General features: G+C 46.3%; 1 protein-coding gene across 3 annotated transcripts in view; it reads right to left on the bottom strand.

Moving 5' to 3' along the window:
- The window catches only part of SREBF1 (sterol regulatory element binding transcription factor 1), a 42119-nt gene extending 27121 nt beyond the window's left edge, over positions 1 to 14998 (bottom strand). The window contains exon 1 of one of the 3 annotated variants that reach the window (XM_033166869.1): positions 14832 to 14998. In XM_033166869.1, the coding sequence (XP_033022760.1) occupies positions 14832 to 14937 (106 nt within the window). In that variant the 5' untranslated portion in view covers positions 14938 to 14998. Of the gene's footprint in view, positions 1 to 4481; positions 4558 to 14831 lie in introns of those variants that run through there. The other 2 variants (XM_033166868.1, XM_033166871.1) reach the window with 2 other exon arrangements.
- Between the last annotated feature and the right edge of the window lie 9369 nt (positions 14999 to 24367).

Genomic DNA, 24367 nt, shown 5'->3' with positions numbered 1-24367 from the left:
TTCTACATAGTAAAGGTAAAGGGACCCCTGACCATTAGGTCCAGTCACAGATAACTCTGGGGTTGCAGCGCTCATCTTGCTTTACTGGCCGAGGGAGCCGGCGTACAGCTTCCGGGTCATGTGGCCAGCATGACTAAGCCGCTTCTGGCGAACCAGAGCAGCGCACGGAAATGCCATCCCGCCGGAGCGGTACCTATTTATCTACTTGCACTTTTGACGTGCTTTCGAACTGCTAGGTGGGCAGGAGCAGGGACTGAACAACGGGAGCTCACCCCGTTGCGAGGATTCGAACCGCTGACCTTCTTTTTTTTATCAATGATTTTTATTGATTTTAATATACACAAATAATTACATATAATTACATATAGTAATTACATAAAATAGCTTATATTCTGTATCTAATATCGACTTCCAATCTTCCATGTTCTGTCTTCTTTAAATCAAACTTTTATATTTCTTATCCAATTTTCATAATTTAATAACTAATCTCTCAAACTTATACATCTAATGTTCTCAAAATATACATAATTTGTTTCCCTTTTCAAACGTCTACTAATTACCTTTCCGTTCTATTTCCATTTGCTGAATTTCCCTTCCCGTTATGAGGTTTATTTCCATATTAATCTACTTTACACATCTTGTCTATATATGTCATATAATTTCCCCATTCTTTTCGAAAAGTTTTGTCACCCTGTTGCCTGATTTTTGATGCCAATTTAGCAGTTTCCATGTATTCCATAATCTTTTGTTGCCATTGCTCAACCGTTGGGATTTGCTGTGATTTCCAAACCTGTGCCAACAACAGTCTTGCCCCAGTCGTTGCATACATAAACAATTTTCTGTCATTTTTTCTTATATCGTCACTCAGCATTCCTAAAACAAAGGCCTCTGGTGTTTTCCTGAAGGTATATCTAAAGATTTTCTTTAGTTCGTTATAATTTTTTCCCCAATAGGCTTTAACCATATCGCATGCCCACCACTGATGAAAGAAACTGCCTTCTTTCTTCCCACATTTTTGTTTCCTATTCTGTACATTTTTAGCTAATTTGATGGGGGTGAGGTGCCACCTATACATCATTTTATATAGATTCTCCTTCAGTGCTGTGCATGCGGTAAATTTCATACCATTATTCCATAAATTCCACCATTTTTCATACTCAATATTATGGCCGATGTCAATTGCCGACCTTCTGATAGGCAAGCCCTAGGCTCTGTGGTTTTTAAAAAATAAAACAATTATTGATACTTTTCCAACATACAGTACAATAATAAACACACTAATCTAAATAAAGAAGAAAGGGAAAAGCAGAAACGAAAAAAAACAAACTGAGAAAGAGGAAAGAGAGGGAGAGAAAATCACGAAGAACTGTATCAGAGGTAGGTCTTAACCCTCGTCTCACACAAAAGGGGGGTGGACCCTCCCAGCTCTCACCAGTATCATACCACTTCAAACGGAACTCAGAAAGCTCCTTGGCTATGTGACAGGTACTCTTTATATTCGGACTCAAAAGAGAACTTTGCCACCTCTTTCTAGGATGTCCGCCTCCCGGGGTGTTACCCAGTTTCACAACCCACGTTCAGCAGATCACATGGCAAACAGATGCCCGTCTGGGCTGAAGTTCACTGTGTGAGCCGAGGCTTGGCAGGATCATCCCCAAGACACAGCACCGTGGGCATCTCAGGAGCGCCTGGATCCGTTCCCTCAATCATCACAGCTATGGAGTAAAGACCTCCTGTCGCCAACAGCCACCTGTGCCAACCTCCAGCAATGCAGCCGCATAATACAATTCTGCCAACCTTTGGTCAAAATCACCAACTACTCCACGTTCAAGATCAGTATCCTGCACCAATAGCTCTTTGCATCTCCCATGCCCAGCAGCATAGGGGCTGGAAGTTTGTGATAAGGCAACCCTGTTTAAGCCAAGCAGGTTCTGGGTCAAGCCAGAACAGGGATTGCAGACTACGTGAAAAGGATTATATTTGGAATGTCAGGTGGGGGCGGAGGAGCCTTTTGGCATTGCAGTAAGGTACCCATTAGGGAAGTAAGTGGGTGGCGCTGTGGTCTAAACCACAGATCCTAGGGCTTGCCAATCAGAAGGTCGGCGGTTCAAATCCCCACAACGGGGTGAGCTCCCATTGTTCTGTCCCTGCTCCTGCCAACGGAGCAGTTCGAAAGCACAAAGTGGAAGTAGATAAATAGGTACCACTCCAGCAGGAAGCTAAACGGCGTTTCCGTGCGCTGCTCTGGTTCACCAGAAGCGGCTTTGTCATGCTGGCCACATGACCCGGAAGCTGTCTGCAGAGAAACGCCAGCTCCCTCGGCCTATAGAGCAAGATGAGCGCCGCAACCTCAGAGTCGTCCGCGACTGGACCTAACGGTCAGGTCCCTTTACCTTTAAGGCACCCATTGGAGCAGAACAGAACAGATGGCTGCTGGATCAAGCCAATGGTCCAACTAGTTCCAGCATCCTGACTTCACCGTGGCCAACTACATGCCCCCAAGGGAAACCTCCAACGAGGTTTTCAGCAACTGGCATTCAGAAGCATTGTTGCAGAGCATAACCATTATGGCTAGTAGCCATCAAAAGCCTTCTTCTCCCCCATGTATTTTGTCTAATCCTCTTTGCAAGCCATCCAAGCTGGTGGCCTTTACCGCCTCCTGTGGCAGGGAGTTCCACAGTTTAACTATGCACTGTGTGGAAAGAGAGAAAAACATATGCCATGTATAATTTCACAAACTATCACATTACTTCTTGGGCATCTTTTATCTAAAATAAAAAGCTTTAAACTCCTTTCCTAATGATCCCTGCCATGGAATTTGCCTTTTTCAGAGCCGCTGCTGCTGCTGCTGCACACTGGGTCGACATCTTTATTGAGCAACCCATCAGAGTTGACAAAGAGCCTGGCTTTTTATTCCACACACAACACCTGGGCAAAAGTAACTCACAACACAAGACAGCCCTCAGGAACCTGTGCTCGTGTCAGTCTGTCTTCAGTGCACTGCTCTGGAAATTTAATTTGAGGAACTTCAGCAAACCTCTCAAAAGGAACCCATACTTTTTCTTGACCGATATGTTGAATGCATTGCATATCAAGTAACTGCCTTGGAACCAAGAGCTTTTCTCATTGCTCAGTGGCTGTGCTTTGCACACACACACAAAAAACCCTGATCTTACTTTGCTAAATCGGAAAATCCACAGCGAGGTGTTGCTTAACCAAGCTTCAGTTGAGAAGGTAAAATTGGGTTTAGGCAAGGAAAAGTCACAGAACAACAAGGAAAGCTCTCAGACCCAGGGGAATTGACTGGTACACGAATGAAAGACGGGTCAAGCGAAAGTGTGGGTGGACCCAAAGTTAGTTCATGTGTTGCTCTAAAATAAAAATCCAGGAAGGTTCTGCAAAGACACAGGATGGGAATTAAGCATTTTGCAGATCTGGGCATCCATCCTAAAATTGAAGAATTATGCGCAACAGAATAGCCCATTTTGCAAGGCTCGGTTATCCAAATCTACCTAGCACTAAACTAAGGCACATGCTCCACAAAGCCCTATGTAAATGAAAACCCCGTTCACACAAACTTCTGATAGTTATCAGAATGCCACCCCACATGGGTGCTATCCGAGTGACAGCACACAGAGCCCCATCCCATCTTCAGATTAGAGGCTTGGTACCGCTCTCCACCCTTCTGAAAAGGAGAAGCAAGTTTTATTTCTTGTTTATTTCGTAAAATTGATGCACTGCTGAAAAACCTGAAAGCATTTTACAAAATGATAGAAACAAGAAAACCAAGGGGAAACCGCAACTTTAAAACATACGCAAAGATAAAACACTAAAGCAGATTAAACTATCCTTATAATATTCCCCAAACAATGTTAGGAATATTATATAAGGATAGTTAAATAAGTGTTTGTTAAGATTTTTGTATTTTTGTATTTGCATTTTTGTTATTTCTTGTAGTTTCTTTTTTGTAGTGTTTTGTTGTATTTTGTGTTTGTTGTATTCTCAAAATTTAATAAATTCTTATTTAAAAAATTAGCAAAAAGCGTGCAGTTTGTTCGTTTGTTTGTTTTTTTAAAACAAACTGCAAGCAATTGCGGGAAATTGCATGAAAACAATTGTTTCATAATTTATTTATTTTTTAAAAATGTGTTTTCATTCACTCTCAGAGGTTAAACGGGAAGGTAAGTTTCCAAAATTGCTGACAACTTTGGAGGGCGAAAAGGTTTCAAACGCCTTCGCCTCCATTGGCAGCTGTACCCTCACCCAAATCTGGAAAGTTCCTAATTGAGATGAAACTCCTTCGCCTGCCCTTGCTATTACCCCGCTCCACCTGAAATCCAGAGTTGTTCTCTACTGGGTCGGGGAGGGAGAGTGGAAAGGATCCCAGCGTCTCCTCCGCGAGCATCCTTCTCTTCCGCACCACCTGGGCAGAAGGAAGCGAAGCAGGCAGCAGACGCTACACCTGGAAAGGAAAGTTGTACCTTCTAAAGTGCAATCCATCCTTCCTGGCTGGTCCAAAGGCACCCTCACCTGACCCGTCCCTTGCACACCTTGGCGGAGGGGGGAAACGTGCAGACAGTGCCTTGGTCTGGCTGCAGCCTCGCTGTGCAAAAAGTACAACTCTGGGAACTGCTAATTCTTTCTCTCTTTTTTTTAAAAAACCCAGCTCTCCTCCCTTCCCTCCTCCCTCCTCTTTTCTGGCCAGCCTCTTCCCCCGCTCCTCCTCCTCCTCCTCCTCCTCCCTCCCGCCCCCCGCTGGAATGAGAGGGTGGAATTGTGAATCACGGATTTAGCATGAGGTGATCCTGCCTGGCCAATCAGGGCCGGCCCGGCTGCCAACCACCCTGGCGCTGGGTCTTTCAGCCTTGCTGCAGACTCCAAGGTGAATGGCACCCGGGGTTACTGCCGGGCATGGCAGATTAACACTTTCCCTGCCGGCCGAGGGGGGTTACTCTAGGTCAGGCTGCACACACTTAACCCGTCTGGAGCCGGACCCTTTTTTGCAAGAGGAATTTTAAGAGTTGGAAGAGACCCCCGAGGGCCATCTACTATAGTCCAACCCCATGCAATGCAGGAATCTTTTTCCCAACGTGGAACTCGAACCCTTAGCCCTGAGATTAAAAAGTCTCACGCTCAAGCGACCGAGCTATGTGCGCAGACACACGCTCAGGCCACATCCACGTCATATATTTCAAGCATTGTCATAGCACTTCGAACAGTCCTGACTTCCCCCAGAGAATCCTGGGAGCCTGTAGTTTGTTAAGGGTGCTGAGAGTTGTTAAAGGTAAAGGTACCCCTGACCGTTAGGTCCAGTCGCGGACGACTCTGGGGTTGCAGTGCTCATCTCGCTCTATAGCTTCCGGGTCATGTAGCCAGCATGGCAAAGCCGCTTCTGGCGAACCAGAGCAGCGCATTGAAACGCTGTTTACCTTCCTGCCAGAGCGGTACCTATTTATCTACTTGCACTTTTGACGTGCTTTCAAACTGCTAGGTGGGCAGGAGCTGGGACCGAGCAACGGGAGCTCACCCCGTCGCAGGGATTCGAACCTCCGACCTTCCAATCGCAAACCCTAGGATCTGTGGTTTAACCTACAGCACCACCCGCATCCCTCTGAGAGTTGTTAGGAGGCTCCTATTCCCCTCACAGAGCTACAGTTCCCAGAAGTGACAGCCCACCCATGAGGCAAGGGGAGGCAGCTGGATCCTCAGCGGCAACAGATCCCAATGTAGATCTTTATTCCACCCCCCTCTCCCTTGTTCCTCATGTAGATCTTAACTCATCCCTTCTTTTCTGGTGAGGAGGGAGACACCATTTTGGGATCTGCTTTGGGTGTCAAAATATATTGGCCTGACCTTGGTTCCCTGAATCATAAAATTATAAAGATGGAAGGCACCCTGAGGGTCATTTAATCCAACCCTGGAAATGCAGGAATCCTGCCCACAGCTCTGCCCCTTGGTGGGCTCGAACCACCGACCTTCTGCTTAACAACCAGTCACACTTACCCATTGTGCCACCTTCAGATGGAACTCTGGGAATTGTAGCTCTGGTAAAGGAATAAGGGGCCTCCTAACAACTCCCAGGATCTTTAACGAACTACATTCCCCATGATTCTTGGGGGGAAGCCATGACTGTTTAAAGGGGCATAATAGCACTTCAAATATATGGTGCAGAAGGGGCCTTTAATCCAATTCTTGGCTTGCTCTTGTGCTTTTAACAGCCCGGTGTACAACAACTTTGTACGAAGCCCTTCCTTCTGTCTTGCATAAGGTTGCAAAACGGCCACAAAGACACCCACTCTGGCTTATTCCTGTGTCCTCAGTCAGTGCCTTACGAAGAAAACCAGTGGAAGAAGCTTTCCTTCACCCATGACTTTGAGCCAGCCTCTGCAGATTAAGCTGCACAGGAGCTGGGGTGGTTAAAAAAATCTGGCAATCCCAGCAAACCTCAAGCCACTTGAGCCATCACTGCACCAAGTGCTACAATAAAAGAAGGAACCATTTTTACTGTTACGGACCTAAATTTGAGCAAAAGGTTGCCAAACAAATGTTGCCTCCATGAGTCTCTGTTACAACACTGACTCCGCCATCATAGAACTGTAGTGCTGGGAGGGACGCCAGGGGTCATCTAGTCCAACCCTCTGCAATGCAGGAATCTCAACTAAAGCATCCATGACATAACTCTTGACAACAATTTTCATAGCCGAAATCATGCAGTCGTTATTCCCTTTGATCATGCGTTGTATGAAGTAATACTTTCCTTGCTTTCCTATTGACCGATCGATTTCTAAACAGCCCCAAGTTCTAATATAATCCGGGGAATATAATTCCACCTCTTCAAGGATGTTGCAAACATTGATCGATCCCACTAGCACCAGCATGTCATCTCTCTCTGCTCACCCGCCCCAAAGGATCAGCTTATCCAACCTAGGCTGATTAAATCATTTCAATCTCCTAAAAGAGCCAAGAACTATCTGTTCTGCCTTTGGCGTTGCAGAGTCTGTACTTTGGAACTCAATGCTGATTGACACTGGGCAGGTGCCTTCACTGTATTCTTTCTTTGCCTATATAGGCAGAAGGTTGGTTGTTCTTGGTTATTAAATTTGTATATCTGAAGATCTCAGGGCAGTCCACAGCATAAAAATACAAAATAAAAACACAAAATACATAATAAAAACAAAAACAAAGCGAATCAACCATCCACACCGACAGAAAAAAGCACATTTAAAAGGACATTGAATGTTAATCAGCCCAATGCCTGGATGAAGAGTAATGTTTTCGCTTGGTGTCTAAATATGTATAACAGGGGTCAGCTACCTTTTTCAGCCATGGGCCAGTCCACTGTCCCTCAGACCATGTGGGGGGCCAGACTATATTTTGAAAAAAATATGAACGAATTCCTACGCCCCACAAATAACCCAGAGATGCATTTTAAATAAAAGCACACATTCTACTCATGTAAAAAAACACACTGATTCCCAGAGAAGGTGATTGCGCCGCATCCGGCCCACGGGCCTTAAGTTGTCTACCCCTGGTGTAGAATGAAGGCATCTAGTGAGCCTTCCTGGCTAGAGCATTCCATAAGTGGGGAGCCACCACAGAAAAGGACCTGCTCTTAAGTTGCCACCTTTTGGGGGGGCATACAAAGAAGGGCCTCAGAGGGTGATCACAGGGTCCAGGGCACTTCAAATGGAGAGAGGCGGTCCTTGAGGTTACATGGTTTATTGTGTTTCCTTGTTTTCGTATGTTTTTAACCGCTTGAAAATGTTCGGTTTTTAACTGTATTTTTTTATTACAGATGTGTTTGCCACCCTGGGATCCTTTGGGAGGAAAGATGGAAGACCAACATTTTCATTATAGGGAGAGTACTGCCAGAATCAAAGAGCTGGAATAATCCTCCAAAATCATCTTGTCCAACTCTCTGTGCTGGTGCAGGAAATCCAGCTGGGCTACAGTTTAGGGAGAAGGTTTATTCATAGACGGGTTAAAACTGACCAATAAAAATTGAGGAGAGCAAGGTTGAGGGGCAGAAGGATCTATATTTTACTAACATGTGGGAAGAAGAGAGTTTGAACAGACTGCAGCAGCAGCAGCACCCAAACACACCGTCCTGCCAGAGACAGCCTCTCCAGACACTCTCTGCCCTATTTCCAAAAATGGAACCTGCCCTTTGCCCCGTGTCAAAGTCCGCCCCCTGAAGAGCTGATGACTCCAGGTAACTTCCTGAGAACACAAAGGTGTGTTTGGCTTTTCCCAACAGCTGATTAGCAAACTTGCCAACAGGGACAACCTCCGCTGCTGTCAGGGATTGGTACCAGATGCATGTTTGACTACAACTCCCATAATTCCTGAGTATTGGCCAAGATAGCCTGGGGTTGGTGGCAGCTGGAGCCCAATGGCATATCGCTGCTCTAGCCGGGAGGCTGGACTCTGGACAGATGAACAGTTCAACTTCGGATTGCAGGTGGACGGATTCCTTTTTAAATGTTCCCTCTCACTAAATAATAAATAATAATAATGGAAAAAACCTCCCTGTGTGTAGCAAGCTAGTACAGCAATAAGGCTGAGCTTCATCCCTGAGGCGCTAATTTTCTACTTGCAGATAAGATATATTTTAACAATTTTAAAAGTTTCATTTAATAAAATGTATATACTGCAAGGAAAAACCCCTCTGAGCGGTTCTCAACAATATTCAGTTGTTGAAATCATCTGTTAAGAAACAGTTAACAACAGGTATTAAAGTATTTAAAAGATTAAAATCAGCACTAGCTAAAAGGCAAGAGAACACATGCAACTTCTGTGGGTCTGAAAAGGATTGCCTAAGCAAAACCATTTAAAGTGGAAGCCAAAAGGAGTTCAGCGATGGTGCCCGGCTGGTGTCAATAGGCAGGGAGTTCCAAAGTACAGCTATTAAACATGAGAAGGTTGATTTATTACAATTATGGAATATTATGGGGCACCTGCAGCACTGCTTGTTTCGTCAGTGTGTATGTGTATATATAGGACATTGTTGTATAAAATACTGCAGTTCTACTTTGTCAGAACTGAAACCACAACTCTACCAACCAAGCCCCAAGCCTACTTGATTAGCACCAAATCCATCCAACACAAACACACACAAAAACACTGCATCTAACTCCCTCTCACGCACCTAATTCTCACCGTGTCCTGTAACACCCAGTGTTGCTCTTAGATGCAGGTTGCAAAAGAGCCCTGCCAAATTACTGAGGGAGCATTAAAGACAGATTTATTACATTTCACAAGGGCGGGCAGATGAACCACTCTGGGAATTGTAGTTCTGCGATGCGAAACAGTCAAGCCCTCTTCCCAAGGAACTCGGTCAATTCTAGCTCTGTGGGAGGATTGGAGGTCTCCTGTCAACTTTCTGCATCCTTAGCAAACTACAGCTCCCAGGATTCTTTGGGGAAAGTCATTTTAGCTAATAGTGCTTTGATACTGCTTAATGTATGTGTAGATGGGGATAAGAATGGAAGAGCAGGCTGAGGTTCTCCGTTTTTTCCCCCCAGATCTGGCCAATCCGGAGGGCTTTTACTGCCCACCAGTCAGAGTGGCTGATGCTGCACTGGCTCCAAACAACCTTATTTTGCTTTGAGGAGAGACACTGTGTTGGGGTGGGGTTATTTTGACTCTTGAACAATCTGCGTGTACTTTTATTTATGTGTTACACTTATACTCTGCCCTTTCCTCCAAGCAGCTTGAGGTGGCATGCATGCCTCTCCTCCCTTTTAATCTTCAAAACAACCCTGTGAGGTTGTGTCTTGTGACCAAGACACAAATTCAGGGCTGAATTTGAACCTGGGTCTCCCTGGTCCTAGCCTGACACTCTATAACCATATAACCGTTAGCAACTCCTATACCCACTATCATTTCCCAAATCAGGGAAAGGTAGGGGACCTTTGGCCCTCCAGATGTTGTTGGACTACAACTCCCATCATCCGTGGCCATGTCGCCGGGGGTGATGGGAGTTGTAGTCCAGCGTCCCATGGGTTCCCCACCCCTGCATTATAGCCATGCTCTCATGTGGATGCAGGTGCACAGACCCAAAGAGTTTCTCTGGTATCCTAACCTACTCAGTAACCATTTAAACTATTATTATTATTATTCAGGCAGTGAATGTTTATTTCCTTACTTGCTGTATTTATATCCCAGCTTTTCCTCCAAGGACCTTAAGGTGGCGTACAAAGTTCTCCCCGTCTCCATTCAGTCTCCACAACAACCCTGTGAGGTAGCTTAAGGCGAGAGGCAATGACTTTCCCAAGGTCACCCAAGTGAGTTTCATGGCTGAGTGGGGGATTTGAACCTTCGTCTCACAAGTCCTAGCCTGACATACTCAAACCAGAACATCACCTTGGCAGAACCCCTTTGAGTGCCTCAATTTTAAAACAAGTGGAATCAGATCTACGGTGACAAGAGATATCCTATTCCACCGTTCTGACATTTTTAAAAGAAGGTAAAAATAAAGCGCTTTACTGGCCGAGGGAGCCGGTGTACAGCTTCCGGGTCATGTGGCCAGCATGACTAAGCCGCTTCTGGAGAACCAGAGCAGCGCACGGAAACGCCGTTTACCTTCCCGCTGGAGTGATACCTATTTATCTACTTGCACTTTGACGTGCTTTCGAACTGCTAGGTTGGCAGGAGCAGGGACCGAGCAACGAGAGCTCACCCCGTCACGGGGATTTGAACCGCCGACCTTCTGATCAGCAAGCCCCAGGCTCTGTGGTTTAACCCACAGCACCACCCGCGTCCCTTTAAAAGAAAGGGGACTGGTATAAGCAGTGTAGCATAAGGACCGAGCAAGGGTTTGAATCCAGATCTACGTAATTAAAGTTGAATGCCAGTACAGGACACTGATTTCCAAAATGAAATGAAATTTGTCAGGAATTTACCTGCATGGCAAGTGCGGATTTTCTGTCATGGAACCATCTCTTCTTTTGATTAATGGGGGGGGGGGGGGAGATGTATTTGTGGTAGGAATTGTTTTATTTTCCTTGGAGTATTTTCTCTCTCTTTACTCTTTACTCTCACTTATTGTGTATTTTGAGTTTTTATTTTGTATTTTTATGCTGTGAACTGCCCTGAGATCTTTGGGTGAAGGGCAGTATAATAATAGCAGTAGGATAAGGACCACCAGGAATATCAAAGGGCTGGGAGAGAGTGACCCTTAGGCAGTGACCCTTTGCTGTATCAATAGGGGCATTATATTATTCTACCCCTGTTCTCACCTGGGAAGTTCTGGACACAGGATGACCACTTAAGACATCAGCAAAAAAAGAAAAAAAGGCAAAAAGACAACAGAAAGTGGCATAAAATTTGCACGTAGTAATTTATGAGCATATAGATAATAGAATTGTAACGTTGGAAGGGAACCTGAGAGTCATCAAGTCCAAACCCCTGCAATGCAGGAATATTCAGCTGCCCCATATGGGGATCAAACCTGCAGCCTTGGTGTAATCAACACCATGCTCTAAGCAACTGAGCTAGCCACTTAGATGCCCATTTAGAAATAGTTGCACCTCTCCACAGTGGGGAAGCCCTGCTGAGTCCGCTATCCAGGAGCTTTCTGTGGGAGCAGTGGAATCCATTTATTTGTTGCCATTCCTGTTCCTTTGCAAAATATTTGCGCAAGCTGCCCAGAGATTCTGGGACAGGCCAGTCTCAGAGCACCTACAACTCCCATCATCCCTGGCTAGCAAGACTAGTGTCAGAGATGATGGAAACCGCAGTCAGAAAACAGCTGGGGACCCAAGTTTGGGAAACACTGGACTACAACTTCCATCATCCATAACCACTGGTCCTGCTAGGTAGGGATGATGGGAGTTGCAGTCCAATAGCGGCTGGAAGACCAAAGTTGGAGAAACGCTGTCATGGGACCTGTGGTGGTGTGGCCTGCATATTGGGTGGGTTTGGGAGACTACCCACAGCCAGTTAGAGAGGCCTGAAGGGCCCGATTTGGTCCCTGGACCTGAGATTCCACATCCCTGTTACACAGGCACAGCCTTTCATGCATTAGAAAATGGTGAGCATGTCTTTTTCCAAGGCAGTAATATCAGAGCTGGCCCACCCATGAGGCAGGTTGAAGCACTGGCCTCAGGCGGCAGATGTGCAAGATTGCTTCTGGCATGCGGCACTGCCACCCATCTTGTGGAACACCCTGGCTCTTGCCAAGTTCTGCAAGAGGGGAGGGGACGTTCTGGCAGCCCCAGAAGTGTTGGTGGGGCAGCAGTAGGGGGGCAACGGGGGGCACTTCCGTGTTTCGCCTCAGGTGGTGAAATGGGATGGGCCCTGCCCCTGACTGCAACTATATCCTAACTCCAAAGCAAGAAATAATGTGCCCCTTAAGCTCTCGGAGCACTGGAACAGCAGCCTTGCCTCTTATGCAATGAGTCACAACCTTCTGTATTGTTCCCTGATCCTTAGGAACTATTACAACAACCATGCACAGTAGACCAGTGTTGCTACTTTCACAGTATATTTTGTTTTATGTATTTAGGTGATTGTTTTTTACCACCCTTTGCACAAGTTACAAGGCGGATTGCAACCGAGTCCAATAAAATAAAAAGGGGATCTGTAAGATTACACAGCTCTTAAAACACAAGAACTCGTTAGAAGAAGAGTTTGGATTTGATATCCCGGTTTATCACTGTTAGCAATCATTTATCTCATGAGGTCTCTCCTCCTCCAAACGCCTGCCCCCAAAAGGTGCGTCTTAACCAGGTACCTAAAACCATAAACAGATGGTGCTACGTGTACCACAGGAGGGAGGGAGTTCCACATGTGAGGACTCTGAGGAGCCACCACTGAAAAGGCCCCAACACCATGTACTTCATTCTCAATTGGTTCAACAGTCAATCCCTCTTCACAGGGAACTCTGGGAATCGTAGTTCTGTGAGAGGGAAACGGGCCTCCTAATAGCCTGCAGCACCCTTCAATGAGCTACAGCTCCCAGAATTCTTTGGGAAGCCATGACTGTTTAAAGTGGTGCCATAGCGCTTTAAATGTATTCCATGTTAGCAGTGTTAAGTTAATGCGCTTAATTAGAGAAAAATCATTATTGACATTTATTAAGGATTAGAAACTTCTTGTGGACTTTTCTGCTTGAAAGAGAAAATATATTTGTAATATGTGAATCTGAAGATTGAAAAAATATTGGCTTATAGAAAATATAATAGTTGGAGGTCAATCAGTGGATACTATCTTTGGCTGACGGACAGAGAATTGGAAGCCTTTTTATCTTTCCCCATTGTCTTTTCTTACTCTTTTTCTCCTGTTTTTTTTTAGATTAGATTTTTAAAGTATTCCCCTTTTCCACAGGTGTATTAGGAAAATATGCTTTGTATTGGGTAGGAACTTTTGTGTCTCTTTTGGTAAGTTATTAATAAAACTGGACCTAAAACCAAAAAAACTGTATATGCCTCCAGGTCGGGACCTGTGCTCTTTGCACTTTGTAACGCGACATTAAAAGCACCATAGCATTACTAAGAGATGCATATACAGCTGGACACACAAGAGGTGTGCTTTGCACTAAAACCCAGCTACGCTGGCCCGGGACGCTTTTGCAAAGGCGCAGTCGAGGCAGAGAAGGGGTTGGCGGGCGGGCAAGACGGTGAAGTGCAATCATAGGAGACAACTCCTAGGGCTAAGGTCCCTTCGACCCCCCAATAAAATATCTGAGGGGACGGGAGGGGCACCCCCCAAGTTGATGTGCATTGCCATTGTGCGTACCGCGTCTTGTGTGTGCGCACCGCGTCTTGTGATCCGTTATGGGGGGCGAGGCATACCTGCTGGGCCTCCCCAATGTTTTATTCAAGTGGGCACCCTTGGGTGCAAGCCAAGCCTAGTTACACAACCCAAACCTTGCACATCAAGGCGCTGTGAAAGCGCAGGAGCCCGAGCGCGAAAACCTCGGTGCCTCGCGAAAGGCGCGCTGAACTTTCTTTGGAAAGAGGGAATGACCGACAGTAACCCGAGGCGTGACGTCAGCCTCCCCTCCCCTCCCCTCTCTCTCACACACACAGGGGGGGGGAATAGGCGGGGCGTTTAGCAGCTGGCTACCCGCCAGGGACAAGGAGAGGCGGTGGATTTCTGGCTATTACATTTGCAATCTCACAGGCTCCTTTTGACTCCTTTCTGCAAAGCCAGCGGTCCTCCGTCCTCCCACAAATACACCCAGCGTCGTGATGTTGCCATGGTCAAAAGGCGGCGTTTTGTTTCGTTTCCAGATGCTGGTCGTGGTTAAGCGGTGTACAAAAGCACATGGCTCGCGAAGGCGGAGTGGGGGATCTCACCCAAGGAGAAACAGATCCCTCGGTGGGAGAGAAACAGGCTCGTGCCTACACACACACGGCTCCCCAAAACTCTCACTTCTCAGGCAAACACGCTCAGGACGCGCTCGTTTCATCAAAACTGGTTAGGAAAAAGGAATTGAGAAATATTGCACACCGAGACTGCAATTCAGGCTCTAATTTGGAAGTTCACTCTTGCTGAAATCACAGGCTGGCTGGCTGGCTGGATATTTATGTATCTTGGCAAAAGGGCACTTTTGGAAATAAAAAAAAAAAAACAATTGCACTCCCTTTGCACAGAAATTAGGACCCTCGTCCCAAACCACAGATCCCTACTTTAACTCAAGCAAGAAAGGGCTTCTCCAAGGAACTCCCAGCCCTTTGGACATCCCTCCCCCTTCCACCATGATGCAAGACCCCATTTCTTTGCAGGTACCAACTGGGCAAAAGCTGCTTCCCTTCTCCCCAGTTGGCACCGTGAGAAACAGCGCCCCCCCCCGCTCCGCTCCGCTCCCCCTACCCTGTACCCACCGTCAATGTCGCTCAGCAGAGCCGTGTCAATCTCGCTGGATTCATGGAGAGTCAGCGAAGGGTCCAAGCTCTCCAAAGGAGCCTCTTCGAAGGCGAGGTTGTTCATCTCGGCCACGGCGCGCGCAAACCCCTCCCTAGAGAAACCCCCTCCCTACCCACCCTGGGGGGGGGCAGGCCAAAAATAAGTTGATATTTTAAACAAACGTGTAATTGAATAATCTGGAGGAGCCTGGCTGACAGTTTGGGAGGAGGAAGCGCCTTCCTTAGGCTGCCGGGGACTCCGCGCAAAGAGAAGCCATCTGCGCATCAGGAAGCGAAGCAGCCCGGCGTTTATGGGCTGGTGGCTCCTAGCTGCCTGGTGCTGCTGCTGGCTGCCATCCTCACGTCCATGGCAGGCTCTGTAAGGAGGAGGGAGGGCAAGCAAGCAAGCAAGAGTTGCGAAGTGGAGCTCAAACCTGCTACTGGGAGGGAGAGCAGGGGGTGGAGCCTCCGCTTTGGGGCCCGCCCCCTGGCTCTCTTGATTGGCAGCCCCCTGCAGTTCCCGGGAAATGGACTGGCTGGCTGGCCCGCCTCCCCACATGGACGGGAGGGGTGTGCGGGACACAACAACACCGGGAAGTTGGGGGCGGCGGCGGCGGCAAGAGTCCCAGGGCTCCGCTTACTTAGCAGGAAATCTGCCCCGCTTTGATTGGGGATCACTTCCGAGCAAATGCGCACACGGTTGCAGGCTCAGTGTTGGAGGAAGGCCTTGGAGCAGCTGAAAAGGGAAATTCAACACGCCGTGTCCTCGCGCGCGCCCCCCCAAACCATGCATGCCCAGAAAGTTGCACTTGTTGAATTTCTGCCTGTTGCGCACAGAGAGAAGGAAAGGGGGTTAGGGGAGGGACATGAGGGCGGTCTGATCAAAGGGACCCCAGAAGGCTCAAGAACTCAATGATTTGCAATTTGGAAAGTGGGGGTATTTGACACCCCAATACATCATTTTGCAAGAATTATTATTATTATTACATTTATGTCCCAGTTTTTCCTCCAAAGAGTTCAAGGTGGCGCACAGACATGGTTCTCTGCTGTATACAGTTCATCATTGCAACAACCCTGTAGTGTAGGTTAGGCTAAGAGGCAGTGACTTGCCCATTGTCATACCCAGTGGGCTTCATGGCTGAGTGGGGAGCTGAATTCTGCTCTTTTGGTCTTGACACTCTGAACAGCTCAACCACACTGTTGGTAACAGTAGATCAATTTCAACATAACTGGGTTTTTTTATATATAAAGGAAACAAGGCATGAGGTTGTTTATTTTAAAGGATTTGTTTACGCACCCTTCAAAATATCACACCCGTGCAATTTTTAAAACATACTAAAAACGAGCTGTGTTTCTTGCATTGCAGGGGGCTGGACTCGACTCCTGGGGGGGGTCCCTTCGAACTACAATTCTGTGATTCTATGAACTAAAGAAAAACAATGAAAGAAACTGGAAATTGTCTAACCAACCATTGCTTAAAGTAGGGAGAGTTGGGTCCAGACTTCAATCATTATTGGGGTAGACCCATTGGGTAATTTACCCAACTACGTAAGTCATATTCAGAATGGGTCTTCTCTGAGTATGATTAACTCTAGATATTCACCACTGAAATTAAGGGAGCTTAATAAAAATTAACCATCCCATTTATTGCAAAGGGTCTGCACTAAGAGTGGCAAACAGCGTAATTCTCACCCTGTCCACTCAGAAGTCCCACTGAAATCAAGTGAGGCTCCCATGCAGGAGAGGCTAGGATTCCAGCCTGTATCTGTGTCCCACCAGAAATCCCTACATGTGCAGGCCAATGCAAGTTTTAATCCCTGTAATAATAATTCTACATATTCTTGGAAGAGACTTGCAAGAGCCTTGTTTGATTGCAAAATAAAATGGGGGAGAAACAAAACTTGTGGGGGGTTCCCCCCCCTTTTTCACCTTCTCCACCTCTGTATCCCATCATGCAAGGACACACACAACCTAGATCCACAGGTAACTTTGTGTGTGAATAAAGCACTGCCCCTTTCCTCAATCCAAACCAGGTGTTCAAAATAATAAATCTGGGGCCTCCCCTCTATTTTTAGGAAAGACTCTTCCCTCCCCCCCCCTTGATCCAATAGGTCAGAGCCATCCCTCAGCTTACCTAGGTTGCCAGATTCTCAGGCAATGTCAAATCTGCTAAAGGTGGCTGTTTCACCACAATTAAGGTTGTTCCTTTATCCTTCCAGGGTAGGTGGCAAAATTAGTCAGGGCTCCTGCTGCACCTTTGATAATTGTGCAGAAGAGGGAATTTCAGCACAGGATACACCTGCAGAAACCGTCTCTTCTACACATCTGTTTAAAGGTACAAGAGCACAGAAGAGGTGGAATATAAATACAATTGGATAGGTAGTTAGGTAGAAATTCCATCAATCAATCAAGGGTTGGACTAGATCATCCTCAGGGTCCATTCCATCTCTACAATTCTATTGTATAAAAAATAAAGAGTTAAACTGCACCCAAAGCTTTTTAAAAAAGGAAATAAGCAAGCAAATAAAGCAGAAATTAACTTATGGAACTCACTGCTGGAGGATGTGGCTATAACCACTACCTTAGATGACTTTGTTGTTGTTGTTCAGTCGTTCAGTCGTGTCCGACTCTTCGTGACCCCATGGACCAGAGCACGCCAGGCACGCCTATCCTCCACTGCCTCCCGCAGTTTGGCCAAACTCATGCCAGTCGCTTCGAGAACACTGTCCAACCATCTCATCCTCTGTCGTCCCCTTCTCCTTGTGCCCTCCATCTTTCCCAGCATCAGGGTCTTTTCTAGGGAGTCTTCTCTTCTCATGAGGTGGCCAAAGTACTGGAGCCTCAACTTCAGGATCTGTCCTTCTAGTGAGCACTCAGGGCTGATTTCTTTGAGAATGGATAGGTTTGATCTTCTTGCAGTCCATGGGACTCTCCAGAGTCTCCTCCAGCACCATAATTCAAAAGCATCAATTCTTCGGCGATCAGCCTTCTTGATGGTCCAGCTCTCACTTCCGTACATTACTACTGGGAAAACCATAGCTTTAACTATACGGACCTTTGTCGGCAAGGTGATGTCTTTGCTTTTTAAGATGCTGTCTAGGTTTGTCATTGCTTTTCTCCCAAGAAGCAGGCGTCTTCTAATTTCGTGACTGCTGTCACCATCTGCAGTGATCATGGAACCCAAGAAAGTGAAATCTCTCACTGCCTCCATTTCTTCCCCTTCTATTTGCCAGGAGGTGATGGGACCAGTGGCCATGATCTTAGTTTTTTTGATGTTGAGCTTCAGACCATATTTTGCGCTCTCTTCTTTCACCCTCATTAAAAGGTTCTTCAATTCTTCCTCACTTTCTGCCATCAAGGTAGTATCAAGGTAGATGACTTTATAGGGGGACAAAGGGGAACCAGCAATACAATGTTGCAATGTCTCTCCTCAAGGAGTCAAATAAGCATGCTTGCTTCCAGCATATTCAATTTCACTGCTTTATGGTCGCAGCACCTGCTATTGAGAGGTAGACTGCCTCTGAACATGATGCTCTGCTACAAGGGTGGGAAAAACTCTTTTTCATCTCAATGGCCACATTCCCTTCTGTGCAACATTGGCTGGGGGGTGGGGTCAGTTACCTGCCAGTGGTGGGCAGGGCCAGAGGCAACAGGTGGGTTTTGCTTTGATAGAGTCAGCTAGTTTTATGCTCCACTAACACGCCCTTCTTCACAGAGAAAGAGGAGTTGTCAGTCACTGGGTATCATTTATTATATTTAGGATAGCATCTTATTCAGAGGCCGTCTGCCTGAAGAGCAGCTGTTGAGGACAAAGAGCAGCAGAAAGTCATTTACCTTTATGGCCTCAATTTGGCCTAGAAGGGATTTTCAACTTGTGTGCAGATAGGGTCTCACTTGATTGAATGCTCCTTTAAATTATTATTATTATTATTATTATTATTATTATTATTATTATTATTATTATTATTATTATTATTTTATGTGCTCATAGAAGATTAGCTGCTCAAGGAGAAGAGCATCTTCCTGTTGTGCTACTTTTCTATGTGCAGGGATTTCTTTTAAGGTGGAAGCCTGCAGTCATTCAAACCCCAGCCAGCAGTCTTAAGTGGTAAGACCCTGACACAGCCTGAGTCTCCTCAGTGAGAAATAGGACACATTCAGAACATGTGAGTCGTGGAGGGTCTTCCCCTACTTTCTGCCCACAATGCCTGAAATTCAGAGGTAGACTGCATTAGGTCATGCAGGTTCCATTTAGCTGTCATCAACAGCAGGCCTCATCTTTCTCCCCTAATTAATTTCCCCCTTTTTTTTAAAGCCACCCAGACTAATCTTTACTTCCTTACAGGGCTGTTTGTCATTGCACGCACAAACGTGCCGTTTGCGATCAGGCTCTCCCAAAGAACAAACAAACAAACAGGCAGGGAAAGAGTTAAAGCCTGTTCTGCTCCTGTGGGCGGGGCCGTGCTGCGACCTCAGCCAATCGGCTGCGGCCAAGGCAGGAATGCCCCCGCGGGAAAGCTTAGTTGAGCAAGCGGGGAAACACCTCCAGTAGTGCCAGTCGGCTCAGCCAATGGCAGCGCGGCTCCGCAGTGGAGTGATTTCGCGTCACAGCCCAGGCTCTAGGATTACATCATGGGGGCGGGGATTCCCCTCCTCCACGTGGAGAGGAAGGCGAGGAGCTGCCAAAGTCAGAGCCGACGTGGGGGGCGGGGTTAAGGATTTAAAGGAGCCGCTCAGGTTCGGTTAACCCGTTGTTTGTGGACGGAAACGGGAGCTTTGTGTTAAATATCCTGCAGGGCAGGGATTTAACCAGGATAGGGGTGGCCAGATGTAAAAGGGGGAAAAACAACAGGGCACAGCTACCATGTAAACCGTACCTGCTGAAATTTCTTCTATTAAGGAAAGAATATGGCTAATAAAATACTATTATTTTATGAAATAACATTAAAACGTGCAGCAACACTCCTCGTTTCATATCTGCCCGCCGCCGCCGCCAAGCATAAATCTCCGGGCCTTTTAAAATGTTTACTTTCAGGGGTCTTGCCATGCACGCAACAATTCCTCTGTACATGAGCAGAAAGCTTTTCCTTCCCGTATGCATGCATACTGGGTGGGAGTGGGGTGCCAACTTCAGTACTCTTTCCTTAGCTGCATGGAGCAGAGTAAGCCTGTAGGTGAGGGTTTCGCAGCACCAGTTGGATTACAGCCTTGCAGAGGGGTGTAGTCAAACTGCTGCATTGGCAGCACCAAAGTTTTACGTCTAGGACAGCATTGTCTCCTAGATGGGCTACTTTCCCAGGTGGAATCCGCTGGAATCTGTCTTCGCATGCAAGGCAAGTACCTAACTCACCGAGGGTTAGAGACCCATCGGCTACCGTCACCTGTTTGAGCTGACCAGTCAAAGCCATTCCCAGTGTGTGGCTGCTGTCGCCTGCTGACAGCTTCTGGGAGCCACAGGTGTAGATTTTCAACAGTTGGTTTTATTTATATTTTGAATTTCTTTTTAGATAAATTTCTTGTTTAATTGACTTTTATAGATAACCATGAATGCAGAGTTTATGTAAACCGCTGAAAGCAGCAGCTAAAATTGAGCTGTTTTGCAACAGTTTCAGTGGAAACTAGCTGGTGCTATTGGTTCCAGTTACAGGTGGGTAGCCGTGTTGGTCTGCCATGGTATCTGAAGAAGTGTGCATGCACATGAAAGCTCATACCAAGAACAAACTCAGTTGGTCTCTAAGGTGCTACTGGAAAGAATTTTCTATTTTGTTTGGTGCTATTGGAGCGGCCAAGAATGATGCTGCAGTTCCCAAGCGCCCGGCAACCAGCTAGCTGCTGGGTGCTTGGGAAGTGCTGCACAATGGTCTTTAACTAGTGGATGGGAGGACCTACCTGGCAATCACCGTATGTGATAATTGACAGGTACGTTCTCCACACCAGGTGTAGATTGCAGGCTCCTTGGGGCAGGGGCCTACCCACACCTTCTTTGTAAAGCTGTTATGTACATGGATGGAAGTGTCGGTCACGGCTAAACAACTGAACAACAACAACAACATGGATGGCACTACTGCCCGTCAATCGCTTTGTTCTTGCTGTGTGTGAAATTTGCAAAACCCATGTTCCTTTCTACAGTTTTCTGCTCTGTCAGAGCGAGAGCCAGCGTTTCCTCCCAAACAGAAGCTGGCACTGTATTTTACTAGAATGTTGTGGCAGACAAAAGGAGGCACATGATGCGCTGGAAGGAACAGCAGTAAACAAGGCTACAAAGCCAATAGACAGAAGCCACTGGGCTGGGCAGTCACATTGCAGCTGGTGTTCATGCAGACCAAGGACATCTTCACACACCCCATTTAAAGCACTGCACCTCCACACTGAGCAGTCCTGGTTTCCCCTAAAGAACTCTTAGGAGCTGTAGTTTCTTAAGGGTGTAGAGAGTTGTTAGGAGGCCCCTACTCTTACAGGCCGCAGGTGGCGCTGTGGGTTAAACCAGAGTCTAGGGCTTGCTGATCAGAAGGTTGGCGGTTCGAATCCCTGCGACGGGGTGAGCTCCCGTTGCTCAGCCCCTGCTCCTGCCAACCTAGCAGTTCGAAACTACGTCAAAGTGCAAGTAGATAGATAGGTATCACTCCGATGGGAAGGTAAACGGCTTTTCTGTGCGCTGCTCTGGTTCTCCAGAAGCGGCTGTCATGCTGGCCACATGACCTGGAAGCTGTCTGCGGACAAACGCCAGCTCCCTCAGCCAGTAAAGCGAGATGAGCGCCACAACCCCAGAGTCGTCCATGACTGGACCTAATGGTCAGGGGTCCCTTTACCGTTTATTCCTCTACAACTCCCAGCGTTCCCTGTGAAGAGGGTTGTTAAATCACACTGGGAAATGTAACCATAATTGGGACATTGTGGGGGGGGCATACATTTAAAGCATTATGATACCCCCTTAAACAGCCATGGCCTTCCTCCCAAAGAATTATGGGAGGTGTAGTTTGTTAAGGATGCTGAGAGTTGTTAAGACTCCCTATTCCCAGATAACAACAAATAGAACTGGAGAACATTGGAAGGAATACGACATGCAGTGGAATTGAGATGATGATGAGCCTTCCAAAACTTGAAGCGTGGGGAGTCCCCCCAAAAATAAATTATAATTTGGCAGAATATTTGGATTATATGATTTGCATATGTATAATCTGGTATATTTAATAGGATTTGATTGAATTGTTAATTTGGAAATTTTAATAAAAATGATTTATATATATATATAAAAGAGACTCCCTATTCCCATCAGAGCCATTGCTTTTCTTTCTTTCTGGGGGCACTCAAGGGTATGCAGTACCGGCAGTTCTTTTTCTAGAAGGAAAGCACATCAAAGAACTACAATTCCCAGAGTCTCATAGGAACAGGGACTTTTTTGCTAAACCACTCATGGGAGAAATACTGTACATGAATAGCAGATTTCGATTCCTCTCCCTCCCCCTGCCCCGCTCTGCCCAGCTGCAAGTTTGGCCAGTCATGAAAAACTAAACCAAAACTAGCATCCTGGCCCAATTCAGGATGGGTGCATGGATTTAATTTTATATAGGATAAAGTATTTTGGACTTTCTAGTTTAAAGACATCTATCTGGAGGGCAAAAAATGTCATCATGATAAGAGGGTTATAATTTTTTGCGTAGTGTGGAAGAAGTATGCAAGAGGATTTTTTTTCTCACTCTCTCCCCATACTTTTAAAACTGTAATCCAGTTTGAATGACTGTTGGTATTTAGGAACACACTTATTTCCAGGGATGGGGGGGTGGAGCTTGCCAGCAATGGGAGAAAAGAACAGCGAACTAGATGAGTCTTTGGTCTGTTGCATCAAGGTCCTTTTTATGTTCAAAGCCAATGGTCTCCAACTTGTGGGTTGAGAACCACTTGTGGGTCACACAGCCTGATCCAAAATAGGTCGCAACAGGAGCACTGCCACCATGCAAATGTGCAGCAGGAGATTAAGAATTCGGTCCCCCGAAGCATGTTTGGGTTTAAAAGTGGGTCCTGGGTCTGAAAAGGTTAAAGATACCTGTTCAAAGCTCCCACCCGACAGGTTCTCAACGGGAGTAGGTGATTTAGATCCTTTTGCCTTAACACCCACAAAATCCTGGGATGCGGAATGGGCAATACATTCAGTCCATCACCAATGGCCAACATTCACGTCTAGTCGTTATCACTGTACAGGTTTGCACTAACGGTATTTTATTGGAGTATTTCACATGCAAGAATGAAAGGAGGGAAAAAATGTACAGAGACCGACGGACAGACAAGAGTTAAGTGACGGCAGGTTAATTAATACATCCTGATGCAAAAACCGTTTAGCAGGTTTTTGCTCACACAAAGAACACCATCACTAAAAAGGAAAGAGAGAGAGAAAGAAGCCAGGACAGTTTTAAAGGCATTTAAAGAATTAATTTTTACATAGCTGTCTTTACATTTTTAAAAAACAATTAATTCCCTTTCCCTGCCCACCAACCTTCTCCCCCAAACAAACAAACAAATATGTTCAGTAAATAAATATTATCCACTTTTAATCTGGACACGCCTAGAGCTTTTAAAAAAATATACAGATGGAGACACTATGACACAGGTTACGGTGGGCTGATGCTATTGCAACAGTTAGCAGACATGGGGGCGGGAAGCTCATCCTAATTTTCTCGGAGGGCAGAGGAACCTGACTGAATAAGGATGTTCTGTAGAAGCATTTGCTTGTTATGGAGAAATAAGAGCAGGAAACAGTGTGTGGGGTTGTATGAGGAACCAGGATCACAAAAGGCCAGGATTGGTGTTTGGTTTGTTTTAAAATCCAAATAGTTAACAGGTTCAGTCACTGCATGCCTAACGTTCAAAAGGACTGTACAGAAGATTCGGAAATTTCTAAGCAAACCACTTCCTGTGGGATTATAAAAGGGTGCTGTTGGATCACAAATCCAGGCGTGGTCCGCGCTTCTGTAGGTATCAAAGCAGGGTGGAGGTTAAAAGGAGGCCAAGTGTTCACGCCAGATGCTGGATAATAAACAGGGCCCAATTCTCAACTGCTATCCTCCTGCAGCTGCCATTCATCCGAAGCTGCCCTGTGTTGATGCTTCTACGGCTGCAGCTATTAACTTTAAAGTCAGCATTTAACACCAAAGAGTTGAGCAAAGAATTGGTTCCATACTTCCTCCATACCTTCTGTGCTCTCCTGAAAGGTCATGAGGCCATTTTAAGCTTGCTTTCCAGGCTAGGCTTGAATTAACGGCTCAAATAAACACCCAAGTTCCTCACTTCTATTTAAGAATCGGGAACCTGTGGCAACCTCAGGCGTTGCCGGGACTCCCAACAGCCTCAGCCAGCATGGCCTATGGTCAGGGATGATGGGAGTTGTGGTTTAGTGGCAAACTCACCTATCCACGTGACATTTTAAACTGGATTGAAACTGCTCCAAACTACAAAAATCATCGTTTATGATCTGCACACCCCCCCTTGCAAAAAAAGACCCCTGGGAACTGTTGCGTTGG

The sequence above is a fragment of the Lacerta agilis genome, chromosome 13 (genome assembly GCF_009819535.1).
Source record: "Lacerta agilis isolate rLacAgi1 chromosome 13, rLacAgi1.pri, whole genome shotgun sequence".
In the NCBI taxonomy this organism is placed as follows: domain Eukaryota; kingdom Metazoa; phylum Chordata; class Lepidosauria; order Squamata; family Lacertidae; genus Lacerta; species Lacerta agilis.
Note: the sequence above shows the minus strand (reverse complement) of the source record. Positions and strands in the feature narration are given on the sequence as shown.